The following is a 17004-nucleotide window of genomic DNA, read 5'->3' on the forward strand; positions in this document are numbered from 1 at the left end:
GTGCCATTGGTTGGCCCCTGTCACATGGTAGGAGCAATGGGCGGCCGGCGCCATCTTGTGCTCCTATTATGTGACAGGGGCCGACCAATGGCACCAGTAGCCCCTGTGACATAGTAAGGGCAAAGGCTATCTGCGCCATTTTGAATACTGGCAGCCGACGGCCCAAGTGCAGGAGATTGCTCCGGACCCCCGCTGGACCACCAGGGACTTTTGGCAAGTCTTGGGGGGTCAGGAGGGTGGGGGGTTGTAGTTAATTAAATTTAAAGGGTTGGGATGGTGACAAAAAAACAAAACAAAAACATTTTATGCCTTACTCTAATTTGCTCCATAAGATGCACAGACGCCCGGGAACAGAGCCGGTTTAGCACGCCATGTTTTGTTTTTTTTAATTTTCCTACTCTGAATCCTAAGTGCGTCCTATGGAGCGAAAAATACGGTATATCTTGAGATCTCAAGGAGAAAATCTTGAACCCACCGAAGCATCGCAGCAAGGTTATCTATCCGTACATTCAGACACCTTACCCCCCCCCCCCCCCCCCTTTAACTAAGGGTCTTGACAGGAGCTGAAGGGAGACCCTAGCTTTTTTCCCGCTCCACAGAAAAAGGCGGAATAGTTTATCTAACTCTTTCTGGTCCCGCTTCGAGATTGGAAAATATAGAGCCACTTTGGGATGATCATCATCTGTAAAAGATGGATTTTCTCCCATAATGATACAGGCAGAGACTTCCAAAGGTTAAGAGAATTAGAAGTTACCTGTACCAGGAGGCGGATATTGGCTTCATATAATAAATAAAGGTCTGCCGGGATCCATACCCCTAGATATTTCATTTCTCATTTTACCCATCTAAGAGGAAACGTGCCGGGCCAGCCCTGTTGGACATTCCCGCAGACATCCAACACCTCAGACTTGTCCTGGTTGATTTTAAGCCCAGCAAAGCTACCAAAATCTTTTTCGAGTTTTAGTAGGGGCAGGAGCGACTTAATAGGATCTAAGATTAACCCACAGCAGAGCTTAATCTAGCTGATTTTGTATCGCTGTCTTTGGTTTTCATGGTTTTTCAATGACTATATTAGCACTCTCCAGTTGATATCGTTTTAAAATTTCTTTCCTGTCATCCTGCTCCCAAGTTTTTCGCTCCCTGTTTGATGTAACTTTTACCTTCTATTTAGTTGTTAATTGGTTTCCCCTGTTCTATTGTAAACCGGTACGATAAGACCGCGTCTTGAGTATCGGTATAGTAAAAGAATTTAAATAAATAAATAAATAAATAAATAAATGTTTTTAAAAAATCAGCACATCATCTGCAAACGCGGGCTCTTGGGAGAAACCAAATGTATCAGGTGCCGCAGCTATTTTGCGTAGCAGGGGATCTATGGATAAGATATAGAGTAGGGGTGATAGGGGACAGCCCTGGCACACTCCTCTTAATGTACACTGCGGAAGATTTTGAGCCATTAACAAGTATAAAAAGACGGGTTGCTGTATAGAAGAGCAATGTATTGTAATATGTTCCCCTGAAAACCAAAACGGTGCAAGACAAGAGAATAAGTACTGCCATGACACTATATAGAATGCTTTTTCCGAGTCAAACCCTATGGCCAAAGCCTGTAATTTGTGGGATTGAGAGATAGACATTGCGGAAGGAAGTTTAATAATATGGGAGCTTGCAGATCTGCCATGGACGAACCCCATTTGGTGGGAAGAAATCAGAGTTGGGAGAACAGAAGCGATTCTATTGGCCAGGACTTTTGGTAAAATCTTGCAATCACAGTTGAGGAGTGAAATCAGCCTATACGAAGTGGGATTTTGGGGATCTTTCCCTGGTTTAGCAAGAATGGTGATATAAGCTGTGTTCAGATCCGGCGGGAAGGCTCCCTCGGTAAGCGCACTTCTAAAGAAATGTACAAGATGCTCTGTCAGTGAGGGCTTTAGAATTTTATAAAAATCATACGACATCCCATCTGGGTCTGGTGATTTCCCCGATTTAACCCCTGAAATGACATTAGAAACCTCTACATCCTGGATCAGTCAGTTTAAAAATATTAGTTGAGCTTCAGAAAGTCTAGGAAGATAAAGATCCCGAAAAAAACAAAATCCTCCTCAAGGTGGCTACCCAGAGCATCATTAGTGTAGAGGGATTCATAGAATTTTTAAAATACTTCACATATCTCTTCTCTGGAAGTAAACACTTCTCCTGTTGGTTTAATCATATTAGTTATCACTGTCTTCCCTCTCGCCGTCCAAACCATATTTGCCAGGAATTTACTTGCTTTATTTCCAAACTTATAGAAATTAAATTATGAAATTTGCAGGGATTGTTGGGCTCTAACATGTAACATGGAATTCAATCTTTCAAGTGTAGAGAAAAATATGCTCCTGTTTTATGTAGAGGGGGTCTGAATTAAGTGAGTTTTGGCTGCCCGAACTTGAGATTCTAACCTTTTCATTTACTGACAAAGGCTATTATTTCCCCACACATGATCACTTTACCCGTTTCCCAAACAATTGAGGTGTGTCTGTATGAATACTGTTGTTGGACTCGAATTCCTCCCATCTATCTTTTAAGAATCTCTGAAACTCAGGATCTGTACTAAGGAAACTGGGAAATTTCCAAAATGGAGATGGTTCCTTCTCTGTAATAGGAAAACACTCCATCCAGACCGGAGCGTGGTCTGAGATCACCTGCTGGCCAATGTCTACCTTTTTAATATGGAAAAAGGAATCTTTGGACGCCAAAATGTAATCTATCCAGGATAGGGTGGCATGGGCTTTGGAAATGTGGGAATAATTCCTCTCTTCCGGATGAAGGACCCTCCATAAGTCTTATCAGATCCAGCTTTTGACAGAGAGAATTAGGACCCTTTACTTTAAAAAGCTTCCCCCTACGTTCTCTGCCAGGCATTTATCCATTGAAGGGTCGATTACGCAGTTGAAATCTCCCATAACATCAGGTGACCTTGCGAATGGAGCACTAGAAGGTTAAAGAGTGTCAGGAAGAATGAGTGTGAGTATTCATTTGGTGCATATACATTACAGAGAGATATTGCCGAGCATGGAGTGTTCCCCTAATAAAGATATAGCAGCCTTCTGGGTCTGTCAATGTGTGTTCCACTTTAAAATTAAGATTTTTGGGAATAAGAATCGCTACCCCTGCCTTTTGGCCTACTGCAGCGGAGAAGTGACAGGCCCCTAACCAGTCCCTATGTAGATTCGCACTTTCCAGATCTGAAAGGTGGGTCTCTTGAATGCATGTGATAGAGGCCCCACTTCTCTGCAAATGTTGTAGTATTTTTTGCCTTTTGATTGGTGAATTGAGCCCATTTACATTCCAAGAGTAAATTTTAGTCCCTGCAATGTAGAAGCCCTGCATATAATAAACTTTTGACCAGTTTAATAAGTGGGAACAGCGGGGCCCCCAGCCAAGCCCCCCTGAACGAAACTATCTCGCGAACCCTCCCCTCCCCCTAACCTTATTCTGTATAAGAGTTACCACATCATTGTTATCCAGAACTATTTCAAATGTTAGGGGTTGATTAACTAGGGTCTGGTTCTGAGGATAACAGCTTAACACAGTGGATTGTCTTCGGAGCTTAGACAAGACATTCGTCCCTATAGCCCCCCACCCAATATTTCCCCTCCCCCCTGCCCACAAAAACCATCTATAATGATAATGCCCCCTCCACCTTGGGGAGCCAGAGTCACGTGAATTCCACGAGTAGACGCCTTGCTGCCCTACAGCGTCAAAGTAAAGGACTCTGAAAAATAAAGTATTTCTTGGGCGCTCAGCAGTCACTCCTTAACTGTGCTAAAGTATGCAGGTTATCTTCACCTGCCCATCCAGTTTAAACAGTCTATATCTAGAGTTAATGAAAGTGTCTCTTTGTATGGTAGCTGGTTACCAGTAATCCCATCCGGCTTAGTCCTCCGGTCTTCTGTCCGTTACCGTTCAACAACGTCAGTTTGCTCCAATTGTTCAAGGAGAGCTGGTGTTGACTCTCAATTATTGGGGGGGGGGGGGGGGGGGGGGGGCCAAGAAAATTGTATGTACAAAGAGACAGGAGGTCAGGGGGCCCCCTGGTTGTCTCTTACCCAGATCCTTCAAGCAGTTGAAAGGGCCTAGAAAAGCAGATTGTGAAACCATGCCCAGTACAGGCCTCAAAAGCCCAAAGCTCTCATCCAGGGTCCCATAAGTGTGTCTTCGTAAAAAGAGACATCCTCGTTGATCCTCTGGCTGTTAGCCCAGCAAGCCATCTGCAAATTCCTGCACTGCCCCTGGGGTGTCCAAGATTCTGTTTTGACCATCGTGCCAAATTCGCAATCGTGCTGGAAATCCCAAAGAGAATTTGATCTGTTTTTGGAACAATAGAGAGCAGACCGGTGAAAAGGTCTTCCTAAGGGCGGCGTTTTAGCAGAATAATCTTGCAATATGCGTATACGAGAATTCTGGTATGATAAATCCGGGTGTTTCCGGGAGGCTGCATGATTTTAACCTTGTGGGCAAAATTCAGAATTTTAGCGATTACAATCCGTGGCCTCGGCTCCGCTGTTCTTTTAGCTCCTAATCGGTGCACTCTTTCTATTGCAAGAATGCCTTTCAAGTCTGGAAGGTTTAGGGCTTCAGGAAGCCATGTTTTCAAAATGTCTTCCAATCTAAAATCATCAATCGCTTCAGAGGTTTGACCATCTAGAGTGATTTTCTAGATCATCAAGTTTGGAAGCCTGCTCTTCTACCATTTTTTCCAGTGCATAAATTTTGGTGGTAAGATTCAGAGTATCGTCTTCAAGGACAGAGATTCGCCCCTCCGCTTGGTCCATCCGAGTGGCCAGATCTGTTAATGCTACCTTGACTTCCTCTAGCTGGGTCCCAATGCCGCCCAATTTCTCATCACGTGCTAAGCAGACGATTTCCTTAATTTCAGCCAGAAGCTGATTGTTAGGCATTTGCTCGTTGGCGGTATAGGCGCAGTTTTGTCTTCGGGGCCTCGTCTTTCCTCTTGCCCCAGGCCGGCGTTGGCATTGGGGATTTGTGCATAAATGTCACGATTGACATGAACACTCCAGAAGAGTTTTGTTGACGACTTCAAACTGGGTATTATGCAAAAGTAAGAAGAAAAGGACGGCGAGGTGGCCAGAGCTGAGGCAGGCACATCTTGCTCAGCTCAATCGCATCACGTGACTCTATGCAGTTTTAATGCACAGCTTATTACAATGCCTCGTGAAACTGAAACTTGAAATAGCTGCATGCATTTGATATTTCACAAAGGACTACTGGACTGAAGTCAGTAAAGAAGCCTTGGGAAAAGAAAATTAGTGGCCCATCATTTTTATTAGCAAATGCGGAACACCTACACTGCACGTGAAAAGAATAATTAACAGAAAACAAAACAAGAAGCACAAAGGAACAAAGTGCTAGCTTTGCATGCAAACAGCAGTAAATATGCAAAGAATACAGAAATCTACAGGGAAAAATTCATCTTAAACATCCAACGCTCAACGCCAACCCTTCCAACTTTCAACATAGATCCCTGAGGAAGGTTTCAACAGAGGCAGTGAAGATTAAACTGCCTTTTTTTTATCCCTATGGAAGTGCTGGTTTCCTTGTATTTTGTCATCAGTTTTGCCGTACAACTGTTCCTTTTGAAATACAGCATGTTTAATCAAGTGACTCATTTTTAAGACTCAAGCCATTGCAACAAGTCTTCATCTGTTTTCAGCCGACCTTTGGGGTGATGAATGTTCAGTGTCAACAAGGAATGTGTCTATAATTTTACAGCATGTGACTCTCTGTATATTCTCAGTATACTAAGCCTTACAACTAGGCCTGAAACTCACCCCCTGCTGGCAGTAACAGGGCAGGCTACAGGAGGCCATTTTGTTTTCATTCTCACTTATCTGCTAAGCTCTCTATTTGGAGGGAGTGCGCAGTTGTAAAACCTGCCATAAATTTTGTTTGCTGATGGACATACAACAGCTAAAAGGTAGAGCAGGACTTCTTCCATATATATTTATTTTTTAATCACAGCAATTTCCTCCTGCTTGAGTTTCCAGCTCCATCAGAACCAGGGCTGGCCCTGTGGTCCTTTGAGCCCAAGTTGGGCCTTCTGCTCTCTGGATCAGCTAGGATTGGGGAAGGAAATTGTGGTCATGGCTAGAGGGGGACAGATTCAGGGCCTTTGACTGCAGGTAGGGCTGGTGGAAGCACTAGATTAAGCAGCCAGAAGTTTGGGACGGTAGCCTAGTGGTCTCACTATCTTTGATTGGCATCAACCCCTTGTGGTCAGAAGAAAGAACTGGAGACAAAACAGCTGATGCAGGGCCAGAAGAAGGTGGAGCAAAGAAGCAGCAGTATTGGCATGGGCCTGCATGGTCAACTCAGGAGGCACAGTGTCGGCCTGATGGAACAATAGCAGCATCAAAAGGGCCATGGCTGCTGATAGCACTGAAGCACCTTTACCTTGGAGAGAGTGTGTTTCATATACAATGTGTTATCATAAATGCATATATTTCCCTTGTGTGTAGGGAGGTACGGGGTGGGGGGTGGTGCCAATCTCTGGCCCTGACTGCAGGGTTCTGGAAGGAGTCCTGGTGTCTGGCTCCCAGCCCAGGACCATTTCTGCAATGTCCAGACTGGGCAGGGTATAAAATAGGGGGAAAGTCCCAGGGTAGTTACACATGAAGGGTCATGGTGCCAGGATCCCAGCTCTGGTTCTAAATGAGCTGGAGGATCAAAGGAGGAGGTGAATGTTGCCACATAAAAAAAGGGAACTGGGACTAGGATCCAGCATTATGAGCCTTCAGTCAAAACTGTCAAACAGACTGGCTAGGACTTTTATATCCCTTCCCAACAATTTGGAATAAGAATAGAAAACCAAGACAAAATTCTAATGAAAAGAGTACAGGAAAAATGAAAAAGGGCCAAGAGGTAAGGTCAGCAGACAATGGATATTAGTTTTATATTGTTTATTCATTCCAAAAAGACAACTCTGTTTCATTATATGTCCATTTTGTAATAGTCCAGAAACCTCTGTTTTTCAGCACATTTTTAAGGATATTTTTAGCCAACTACTGTAGCCAGGGGTGTCTGCCTTCCATGATACCTCTGCTTTCTTTTATCTGAAGGTCAGCTGAATATTAGCCTCTACAGCTCTGGAATGCAGGCCAGGGTAGTGCTTAGCAGGGGTGAATCTTAGGTGCAGGGCCCTATTAAGCCGTAAGTACCTTCCCCCCTCAACACACTTCTGCTTCATATGCACTGGCAGGCCAGAAGTAATAACGATTCATGTAGGAGCAGATACATGTTCAACGTCCAGGGTGGGAGGCGGGGGCAAGTATAGGGTACATTCTAACTGATTTACTCCAAGCCAAATTGACTTTATTATCTATGTAATGTTACTCAATTCAAATGGAACCTGTTTTGAGCATTTGCAGAGAAAGACAGGATACAAAAATTGAAATGTTACTGTATATTCAGTGTCTTCATTCTGAACACTATAAAATCTTCAATGGTTAGTAGCACTGGAGGACTAAAGATGATTTCCCCCTGCAATAGCTGGCCATTCTAAAGGTATCAGTCCAAAACCACTGACAATATCCAAATAGGAAAACAAGCATTTTCTATTAAGCAGTCACTAGCTAACTTACATTGGAATCGCAGAATCCCACAGTGCATGGTTTTCCTTTCCGCAGATACAGGAACGTACTGCTGTTATTATCCACATAGGGGCTACATATACCATTTACATCTCTACAGCACACTTTACAGGAATGCTCTGTATCTGCAGAGGAAGAAAAAAGTTTATTTTCTCAGACCTTTATCAAAGTTCTCAGAATATGCGCAAGAGAATTAAATCTCCAAATCTCTGAAAGTGCGGTTCAGTGAAGCATCTGTTGAAGATTCATTTTATGTACAAGTTTTTTGTTTTTTTTACCATTCTTCCAAAAATAGAACGGAACAAAGCATTTAAATGATAGCATTTGTGCCCTGCAATCACCAGATTCAATGAACATTCAGGCAGATAGCAAATTCTTCAACCCATCCCAGGATAAATGGTACACACATCAGGTTGGAGCTGTCTGCTTGTAAAGAAATGACATGGACAGTTTGGTCTTGGGGGAAGGGGGGGGGGGAGCTTCCTTCCAACAGGGTCATCAGCAAGGCTTAGAACTGGGTTTGTAGGGAGATATCCCAAGTTTTACCACTGAAAGCACCAAATATGAATCTGTGAATAATTCCTGTCTGTGTTTTCATTTCTTTATAGTAAGATATTATTCCTAGTAAATTAATTTGCTGTTTGGTTGCTCTGCTGTAGAGTTAAGATTTAAAACAAAAAAAACCCCAAAAACCCACTCCAGCTTTTAATCTGATAAAATCTATTTCTCATTTGGAGTTAGCTGGCACAAATAATCTGTTTAGATCTTAATATTGGGGCATAAAGACTGTTTGAAAACTATTTACAAAAAAGGACAGAAACTTCTTGAAGTCTCAGACCTTGGGAGAGGTAAACAGAGAAGCAGGAGAACCATTGTTGCCAGTGCACAGGCTGGAGCTGATTTCTCTTGTGGAACTGAATTTTCATTGTGGCTAAGTATTCCTGCTTATTACTTATAAGTTTTGTGGAGGGCTTCTGTGAATAATTCCTGTCTGTGTTTTCATTTCTTGTCCAGCTTGTCCCAGGTTAAACAGGATGGGAGAACAAGAGAGATGTGGATCAGCAGCTGACCAATCTAAAAGGAGCAATCACCAAGGCAACTACTCTATAGGTTAGAAAAGTAAAGAAAAGCAAAAGAAAATTGAAACCTATCTGGTTCTCAAAGGAGGTGGCTGACAAAATTAAAGCTAAAAGAACAGCAATCAAGAAATATAAAAGATCCCAAAGGGAGGAACACAAAAAAGAATATTTGATTCAACAGAGGGAGACGAAGAAATGAATCAAGTCGGCAAAAATTCAAGCGGAAGAGAGGATTGTCAAGGAGATAAAAAATGGTGACAAAACATTTTTCAGATACATCAGCGAAAAGAGAAAAAGTCCAAAGTAGTATAGTGAAATTGAAAGGTGGAAATGATCAATGTGTGGAGAGAGACGAAGAAATGGCAGAAATATTAAACAAATACTTCAGCTCTGTGTTCACTAAAGAAGACCCTGGAGAAGAACCATCGCTACACAACAAGAAACTGGAGGGAAGTGGTATAGATGAAAATCCTTTTATAGTAGAAAATATATGGGATGAGCTAAAGAATCTGAAAGTGGACAAAGCCATGGGACCTGATGGGATTCATCCAAGGATACCGAGGGAGCTCAGAGATGTGCTTGCGGGTCCGCTGTGTGACCTGTTCAATAGATCCCTAGAAACGGGAGTGGTGCCGAGTGATTGGAGAAGAGCGGTGGTGGTCCCACTTCACAAGAGTGGGAACAGAGAGGAGGCTGGTAACTACAGACTGGTTAGCCTCACTTCGGTGGTGGGAAAAGTAATGGAGTCACTGTTGAAAGAGAGAATAGTGAACTATCTACAGTCGGAAGAATTGATGGACCAGAGGCAGCATGGATTCACCAGGGGAAGATCCTGTCAGACAAATCTGATTGATTTTTTTGACTGGGTAACCAAGGAATTGGGTCAAGGAAGAGCGCTCTATGCCATCTACTTGGATTTCAGCAAAGCTTTTGATACGGTTCCGCACAGGAGACTGGTGAATAAAACGAGAAGCTTAGGAGTGAGTGCCAAGGTGGTGACCTGTATTGCAAACTGGTTGACGGACAGAAGACAATGTGTGATGGTAAATGGAACTTTCTCTGAAGAGAGAGCGGTTTTAAGTGGTGTACCGCAAGGATCTGTGTTGGGACCGGTCCTGTTCAATATCTTTGTGAGCGACATTGCGGACGGGTTAGAAGGTAAGGTTTGTCTTTTTGCGGATGACACTAAGATCTGCAACAGAGTGGACACGCCGGAAGGAGTGGAGAGAATGAGACGGGATTTAAGGAAACTGGAAGAGTGGTCGAAGATATGGCAGCTGAGATTCAATGCCAAGAAGTGCAAAGGCATGCATATGGGGAGTGGAAATCCGAATGAACTGTATTCGATGGGGGGGAAAGGCTGATGTGCATGGAGCAGGAGAGAGACCTTGGGGTGATAGTGTCTAATGATATGAAGTCTGCGAAACAATGTGACAAGGCGATAGCAAAAGCCAGAAGAATGCTGGGCTGCATAGAGAGAGGAATATCGAGTAAGAAAAGGGAAGTGATTATCCCCTTGTACAGGTCCTTGGTGAGGCCTCACCTGGAGTACTGTGTTCAGTTCTGGAGACCGTATCTACAAAGAGATAAAGACAAGATGGAAGCGGTACAGAGAAGGGCGACCAGGAAGGTGGAGGGTCTTCATCAGATGACATATGAGGAGAGATTGAAGAATCTAAATATGTACTCCCTGGAGGAAAGGAGGAGCAGGGGTGATATAATTCAGACTTTCAGATACTTGAAAGGTTTTAATGATCCAAAGACTACGACAAACCTTTTCCATCAGAAAAAAATCAGCAGAACCAGAGGTCACGAGCTGAAGCTCCAGGGAGGAAGACTAAGAACCAATGTCAGGAAGTATTTCTTCACGGAAAGGGTGGTGTATGCCTGGAATGCCCTTCTGGAGGAAGTGGTGAAGTCTAAAACTGTGAAGGACTTCAAAGGGGCGTGGGATAAACACTGTGGATCCATCAAGTCTAGAGGACGTGAATAAAGAGGAGGCAGCAAAACACTGCATGGAGCGGCAGTAGCCACAGAGGCATTCACGGAGCGGGATGCCAGTGGTTGGTGTTCCACCTTCACGGAGTGGAAGGATGGAGGGCTGCCATCTCCAAAAACAAAACAGGGGTGGGTAAGAGTATGGGGCAGGGGTGTGGCCTGCTTGTTGCAGCGGTTGCTACTCCTTAGCATGCAGGGATGAGCCACCACCAAGGGTCATCAATCCCCTGCTTGTGCACCTCAACCAGAGAGAGGGTGGCCCCCACCAGGGACCTAATAAACCCCTAGGAGAAAGCTCCTGAAAGAAATCTCTTGCCTTTTCCTTTTTTACTCCAGACTGCAGGTTTTATACCTCTACCATCTGTTGGCATCAGAGAAATATTGAGGGACTGCAGCTGGCACACCAGGTTAAGAAGCAGTGTCAGTAAAGCTTTTCTTCTCTGTCTCCATCTGCTGGCAGGGAGGTAAAACCCAGGGGTATGGACTGATCTGGGGTATGAACAGGAAAAGGTGGATAAAGTGACAGTAAAAGCCAGAAGGAGAGGAATGGTCAGCAAAAAAAGGGGGGTGATATTGCCCCTTTACAGGTCCCTGGTGAGACCTCATTTGGAATGCTGTGTATAATTCTAGAGGCCACCTTCAAAAAGATATAAAAGGTTGAAATCAGTCCAGAGGGTGGCTACTAAAATGGTCAATGATCTTTGTTCTACAGCATATGGGGATAGATTTAAAGATCTAAACATATACACCCTAGAAGAAAGGCAAGATAAAGGAGATATGATAGAGACATTTAAATATCTCAAAGGTTTCTATGAATAGGAGGCTAGTCTCTTTCAACAGAAAGGAGGCTCTAGAACAAGAGGTCATGGGATGAGGGTGAAAGGAGGTAGATTCAGGAGTAAGCTTAGGAAATATTCCTTTACAGCAGAGCTTTCCAAAGTGTGTGTCGCGACACTTTAGTGTGGCGCCTGCAGTGTGCCGCGCAAGCCTGGTGCACGTGACACACTGGCAAGTGGGAGCCAATGCGGCCGCCGGTGGACCTCATCCCACTGGCGGCTGAGCAGTGAAATATCGCTGTGCTGTGTGCCGGAGACACACAGCAGTAAGATCGGTAGGGCCGTGGTGGAGCTCACGTCACAACGGCCCGAAGAAAAAGGTCGTGTCTAAACGTGCAGGTGCTCCTCCTCCTTCCTGCCCGCACGGCCCTGGAAGAAAAATGTTGCTGGAGCCACACGGCAGGAAGGAGGAGGAGCATCAGCTGTGTGCAGAAGAGGAGCAGCGTTGTTGCAGCGGGCGAGAAGAGGAGGCGGCCCAGTAGCAGGGCACCCACCGTGGATCGGCCCGAGAAGATCAGGGTCGCTGCGATCGGCCCGAGAAGATCAGGGCCACTGCAAAGCCCATCCTGCAGCAACCCGTGAAGAGGAGGCCCAGAGGTAAGAGAGAGGCTGAGGGCCTGTAGAGTGTATGAGATGAGTTGAGAGATTGGGAGCCTGTATGAGGTGAGTTGAGAGATTGGGTGTGGGAGTGAGGACCTGAAAGTTTGCAGAGACAGCATGTGAGAGCCTGTGTGTGTGTGAGAGAGACAGTATGTGTCAGTGAGAGCCTGTGCTTGAGCAAGACAGCATGTGGGAGTGAGAGAGAGCCTGGGTGTGTGAGAGTCAGACAGCATGTGCAAGAGAGAGACTGTATGAATGATTGTATGAGAGAAAGCATGTGAGAGTGAGAGTCTGTGTGTGTGTGTGTGAGAGAGAGAGAGAGAGAGAGAGAGAGAGAGAGAGAGAAAGCATGTGAGAATGAGAACCTGACTGAATGTTTGAGGGAAGAAGATAGATGGAGAGAAAAGAAATAGAAAAAAAAGACAATATGAAAGGAATTGGAAAAAAAATAAGAAAGGGGAGGTGGAACAAAAAAAGCCTGTGACCAATCGATTAGAAAACTAAGATCAGACAGCAAAGGTAAAAAAAAAAGAAAGAAATTACTTTTTACTGATTTGCACATTACCAAAGATTACATGTGCCAGAGTAGCACTTTCTCTATGCGGATCTTACAATGTATGAGATCAACATGAAGGAAGTAGAAACCCACGGGGCCTGCACAGAGGAGGCAGCAGAATGGGCTTCAATGCCAACAGCAGCAATCAGCGCCTCCCCAATAGCCATGCGTCATCAGTGACAGTGGCAGCACAGGAATGAGAGAGGCTCCGAGGTTGCTGGCAAAAGAAAGAGAGGGGGTCTGCCTTTAGTGTGCATGTGTATGAATGGGAGTCTGCCTGGGGGTATATGTGTGTGAATGCATGGGTGCCTGCCTGAGGGTGTGTCTGTGTATGAGAATGTATGGGTGTCTTCCTGGGGTTTGTATGTGTGAGAATAGGTGCCAGCCTGTGTGTGGTGTATGTGTGTGTGTGAGAATGAACTGGTGCCTGCCTGGGGGTCTGTGTGTATGAGAATGAATGTGTGCACGCCTGGGGGATGGTGAGGGAGTGGTGTGAAAATGAATGGGAGCCTGCCTGGGGGTCAGTTTCAGTGTGTGAGAATGACTAGGATCTTGCCTGGGTGTGTGTGTGTTTATGTGAGAATGATTGGGGACTTGCCTGGGTTTGTGTGTTTGTATGAGAATGATTGGGAACTTTCCTGGGTGTGTGTGTTTTGTGTATATGTGAGGGAGCCAGAGAGAGTGTGTATGAGAAAATCCAGGGGAGTAAGAGTTTGTGTGTGGGGGGGTTGTGTGGAGGGGGAGAGAGTGTCTTAGAGCCTGAGAGTGTGTCAGTGTCGGTGAGAGTGAGAGGTTATGGTGGGTATAAGAGCATGAATGTGTATGTATGTGACAGTGTATATGTGAGAGAGAATGGACATGTGAGTCTGTATGAGAGAGGATAACCTCCTAATCCTGGACAATATCAGGGTGACTGGAAATCAAGAGCTCACACCTATGGACAGCAGGGGCTTTTTAAAATCCTTATTAGTTTAATTATTGGGTGTATTTGATATATGTGCTGTTTTGAAATATTTTATTGGTGTTTGGGAAATTGTAAAAAATGTATATGATTTTAATTAATAGAAATTCTATTTATCAGTAGTTTTAAAATATTATTTTATTAGTATGGTTTTACTATTTTAACTGATGGTTTATGTTTCTTGATTTTATTTGTTTTATGAGGAATGGTGGTTCTGTTTTTCCATTGTTAATACACAGAGTCTGGCTTCTTGGGGTTTCCATTTCAGTTTTTGTCTAATTTGTGCTCCTTTATTTTGTATTCTGTATTTGTTGAGGGTCTGTCTCTGCTCTGTGTGTGTGTGATCATGATGAGAGATTCTGCTAGCATAGGGATCTATAGCAATCTCGTTTGTTTTGTTTCCTCAGTAGGTGGTGTATTGGTATTCTAGGACCCAGTGTAATATTTACCCTTGCTTTTTCACAGGTAGGGTTATTGTTGTTTGAGTCCTTGGAGTTATTAGTGTTATGTTACAATGGGATTGCAGTATAGATTTTGAGTGCCTTTTTTGCGAGGTTTTATTTTAGTTCACAATCAGGCCTATCCTGTAAAGTGCGGCCGTGTTTACCCTGCTCCTAAGCTGCTTCTAACTCAGGTTTCGGCCGCGTTAGCCCTTCCTGCGATCCCGAACCCCCTTTAACCTACTCCTACCGCGTCCTAAATTCCCCGGGTAACCCCTTCCGCCCGCGGCATGCATATTGCATGCAAACGAGCGAATTAGCGCGATATTGCATACAAACGAGCCAATTAGCTATTCCCCTAGCATCCCGTAACCCGCGCCCCGACTAACGCTACCTTTCCCTGCCGTTTTGTCGCGCGTTTAACCTGCAAATTTACCGCCTACCCTGACCCAGGCGGTAGAGGCATGGGTAAGGGTAGGTGGCAAGCTTTCCCCCAGCCCCTGCTCACCTGCCCCGGCTGCGATCATGGGTGCCGGTCTCCGTGGCAGCCCCAGTCCTCTCCCCTCCTCCAGAAGCCAAAAAAAAAAAAAAAGCGAAAAAAACGTTGCAGCCCCCCTCCGATGTCCGGACTGGGGCTGCCACGGAGACTGCAACGGCAAAGCGACTTTTCAGTGTCCCCCCCTCCTCTCGGAGCAGGGCACGAAAAGCCGCCTTGCTCCGGGAGGAGGGGGGACACTGACAGCGGCGAAGCTTTCCCCCAGCCCGGACACCGGCGAAGCCAGAAGACAGCGGCGGAGAAACGGCGAAACGACTTTTCAGTGCCCCCCCCCCTCTCGGAGCAGGGCGCGAAAAGCAGCCTTGCTCCGGGAGGGGGGGGGGGACACTGACAGCGGCGAAGCTTTCCCCCAGCCCGGACACCGGCAAAACTTGCTGTTTTGCAGCCATGAGCCACGAGCAGGAACGCGAAGATCTGGCTCCGATAGCTCCTCCCGACAAGATGGCCGCCTGCACGGGGAAAGAGTACAATTGGCCGCTCAAGACGTGACATCACATCACGTCTTGAGCGGCCAATTGTACTCTTTCCCCGTGCAGGCGGCCATCTTGTCGGGAGGAGCTATCGGAGCCAGATCTTCGCGTTCCTGCTCGTGGCTCATGGCTGCAAAACAGCAAGTTTTGCCGGTGTCCGGGCTGGGGGAAAGCTTCGCCGCTGTCAGTGTCCCCCCCCCTCCCGGAGCAAGGCTGCTTTTCGCGCCCTGCTCCGAGAGGGGGGGGGGACACTGAAAAGTCGTTTCGCCGTTGCTTCTGCGTTGCTTCGCCGCCGTCAGTGTCCCCCCCCCTCCCGGAGCAAGGCTGCTTTTCGCGCCCTACTCCGAGAGGGGGGGGGACACTGAAAAGTCGTTTCGCCGTTGCTTCTGCGTTGCTTCGCTGCCGTCAGTGTCCCCCCCCCTCCCGGAGCAAGGCTGCTTTTCGCTCCCTGCTCCGAGAGGGGGGGGGGGGGGGGGGGGGGACACACTGAAAAGTCGTTTCGCCGTTGCTTCTGCGTTGCTTCGCCGCCGTCAGTGTCCCCCCCCCCTCCCGGAGCAAGGCTGCTTTTCGCTCCCTGCTCCGAGAGGAGGGGGGGGGGGGGGGGGACATTGACAGCGGCGAAGCAACTTACTTTTGCACCCGATCGGACCAGACTTCCTGGTATCTGTCATTTCAAATGACATTTGAAATGACAGATACCAGCGTGGCGTGAAGCCTTAGGCCCGCGCACCCAGGATCCTGTATAGGCGCTCTATCCAGTATCCTGGGTTGCGCGGGACTAAGGCTTTTCGGACGCGGCTTACATTTACATATAATTAGGCTTCAGGATCGAGCGGTAGGTGAGCTGCACTGTGCGGGCGGTAACCGCGGGTGCCGTAGGCACTAACGCAGCTCTTCCTACCGCTCGGTACTGGATCACCCTGAATGTGCCTGGCAGTGGAAGGTGTTTGTGCTGCTGTTACTGTGAGGTGACACCAGCATTTGAAAATATCTTTTAGTATGATGAGCTGTAAGGGAAACATCCAAGCTCCATTGTTTGGGGGAATTTCAGTGGATGCACAGAGTTACAGAACTGGAGGTATAGGATTTATATTGACATTCTGTCCCTTCCTATAAATTCCAGACTTCACTCTCATAGCCATATAGAATTAGTTGAATGAGGCTATCAAATAATTATATAGTGTGAAACTGGCCAGCTTTTTAAAATTATGCAGAAGACCCTTTAGACTTTTTTATTAACACCAAATATTCAAAAGCTGTGTTCATCCCATCAAGCTCATAAACTCATTAAAGAGGTAAACTGAATAACACAAAAACTTTGTTTTATTATTGTTACTCATAAATTATAACAATAACATTAATCTTGGAATATTATATATTTTTAATATAAACAAAAGGTTTTCACAAGATATGTTGTGTCGTGAAACATTTTATTATGTTTATATTTAAGGAAACATACATAAATTGTCAAAATACATTTTGTTCGTTTAACCTTTAACCTCTGGTTTGCTAGTAGACTGAACTACTGTGTCCCGAAATTATGTTTGTCTAAAAAGTGTGTCACCAACATGAAAAGTTTGGAAAGCTCTGCTTTACAGAGAGGGTGGTGTATGCATGGAACCGCCTCCCAGTGGAGGTAACTGGAGACAAACACAGTATCCGAATTCAAGAAAACATGGGATAAATACAGAGGATCTCTACAGGAGTGAAGGGAATTATAAAGCTAAATTAATTGGATGGACAGGCAGAATGGATGGGCTACACGGTCTTTTTCTGCCATCATGTTTCTCTGTTTCTGCATTTCTATGATGCAATTCTCAACTGTATAGAAACCTGAAGAACTTGGGGAGAACAGA

The 17004-nt window shown here is 45.5% G+C and overlaps 1 protein-coding gene across 1 annotated transcript in view; it reads right to left on the reverse strand.

Moving 5' to 3' along the window:
- The window catches only part of ADAM17 (ADAM metallopeptidase domain 17), a 204536-nt gene that overhangs the window by 16434 nt on the left and 171098 nt on the right, over window positions 1–17004 (reverse strand). Inside the window, 1 exon segment of the mRNA XM_029595847.1 lies at window positions 7644–7777. Coding sequence (XP_029451707.1) covers window positions 7644–7777 — 134 coding nt within the window.

The sequence above is a fragment of the Rhinatrema bivittatum genome, chromosome 3 (genome assembly GCF_901001135.1).
Source record: "Rhinatrema bivittatum chromosome 3, aRhiBiv1.1, whole genome shotgun sequence".
In the NCBI taxonomy this organism is placed as follows: domain Eukaryota; kingdom Metazoa; phylum Chordata; class Amphibia; order Gymnophiona; family Rhinatrematidae; genus Rhinatrema; species Rhinatrema bivittatum.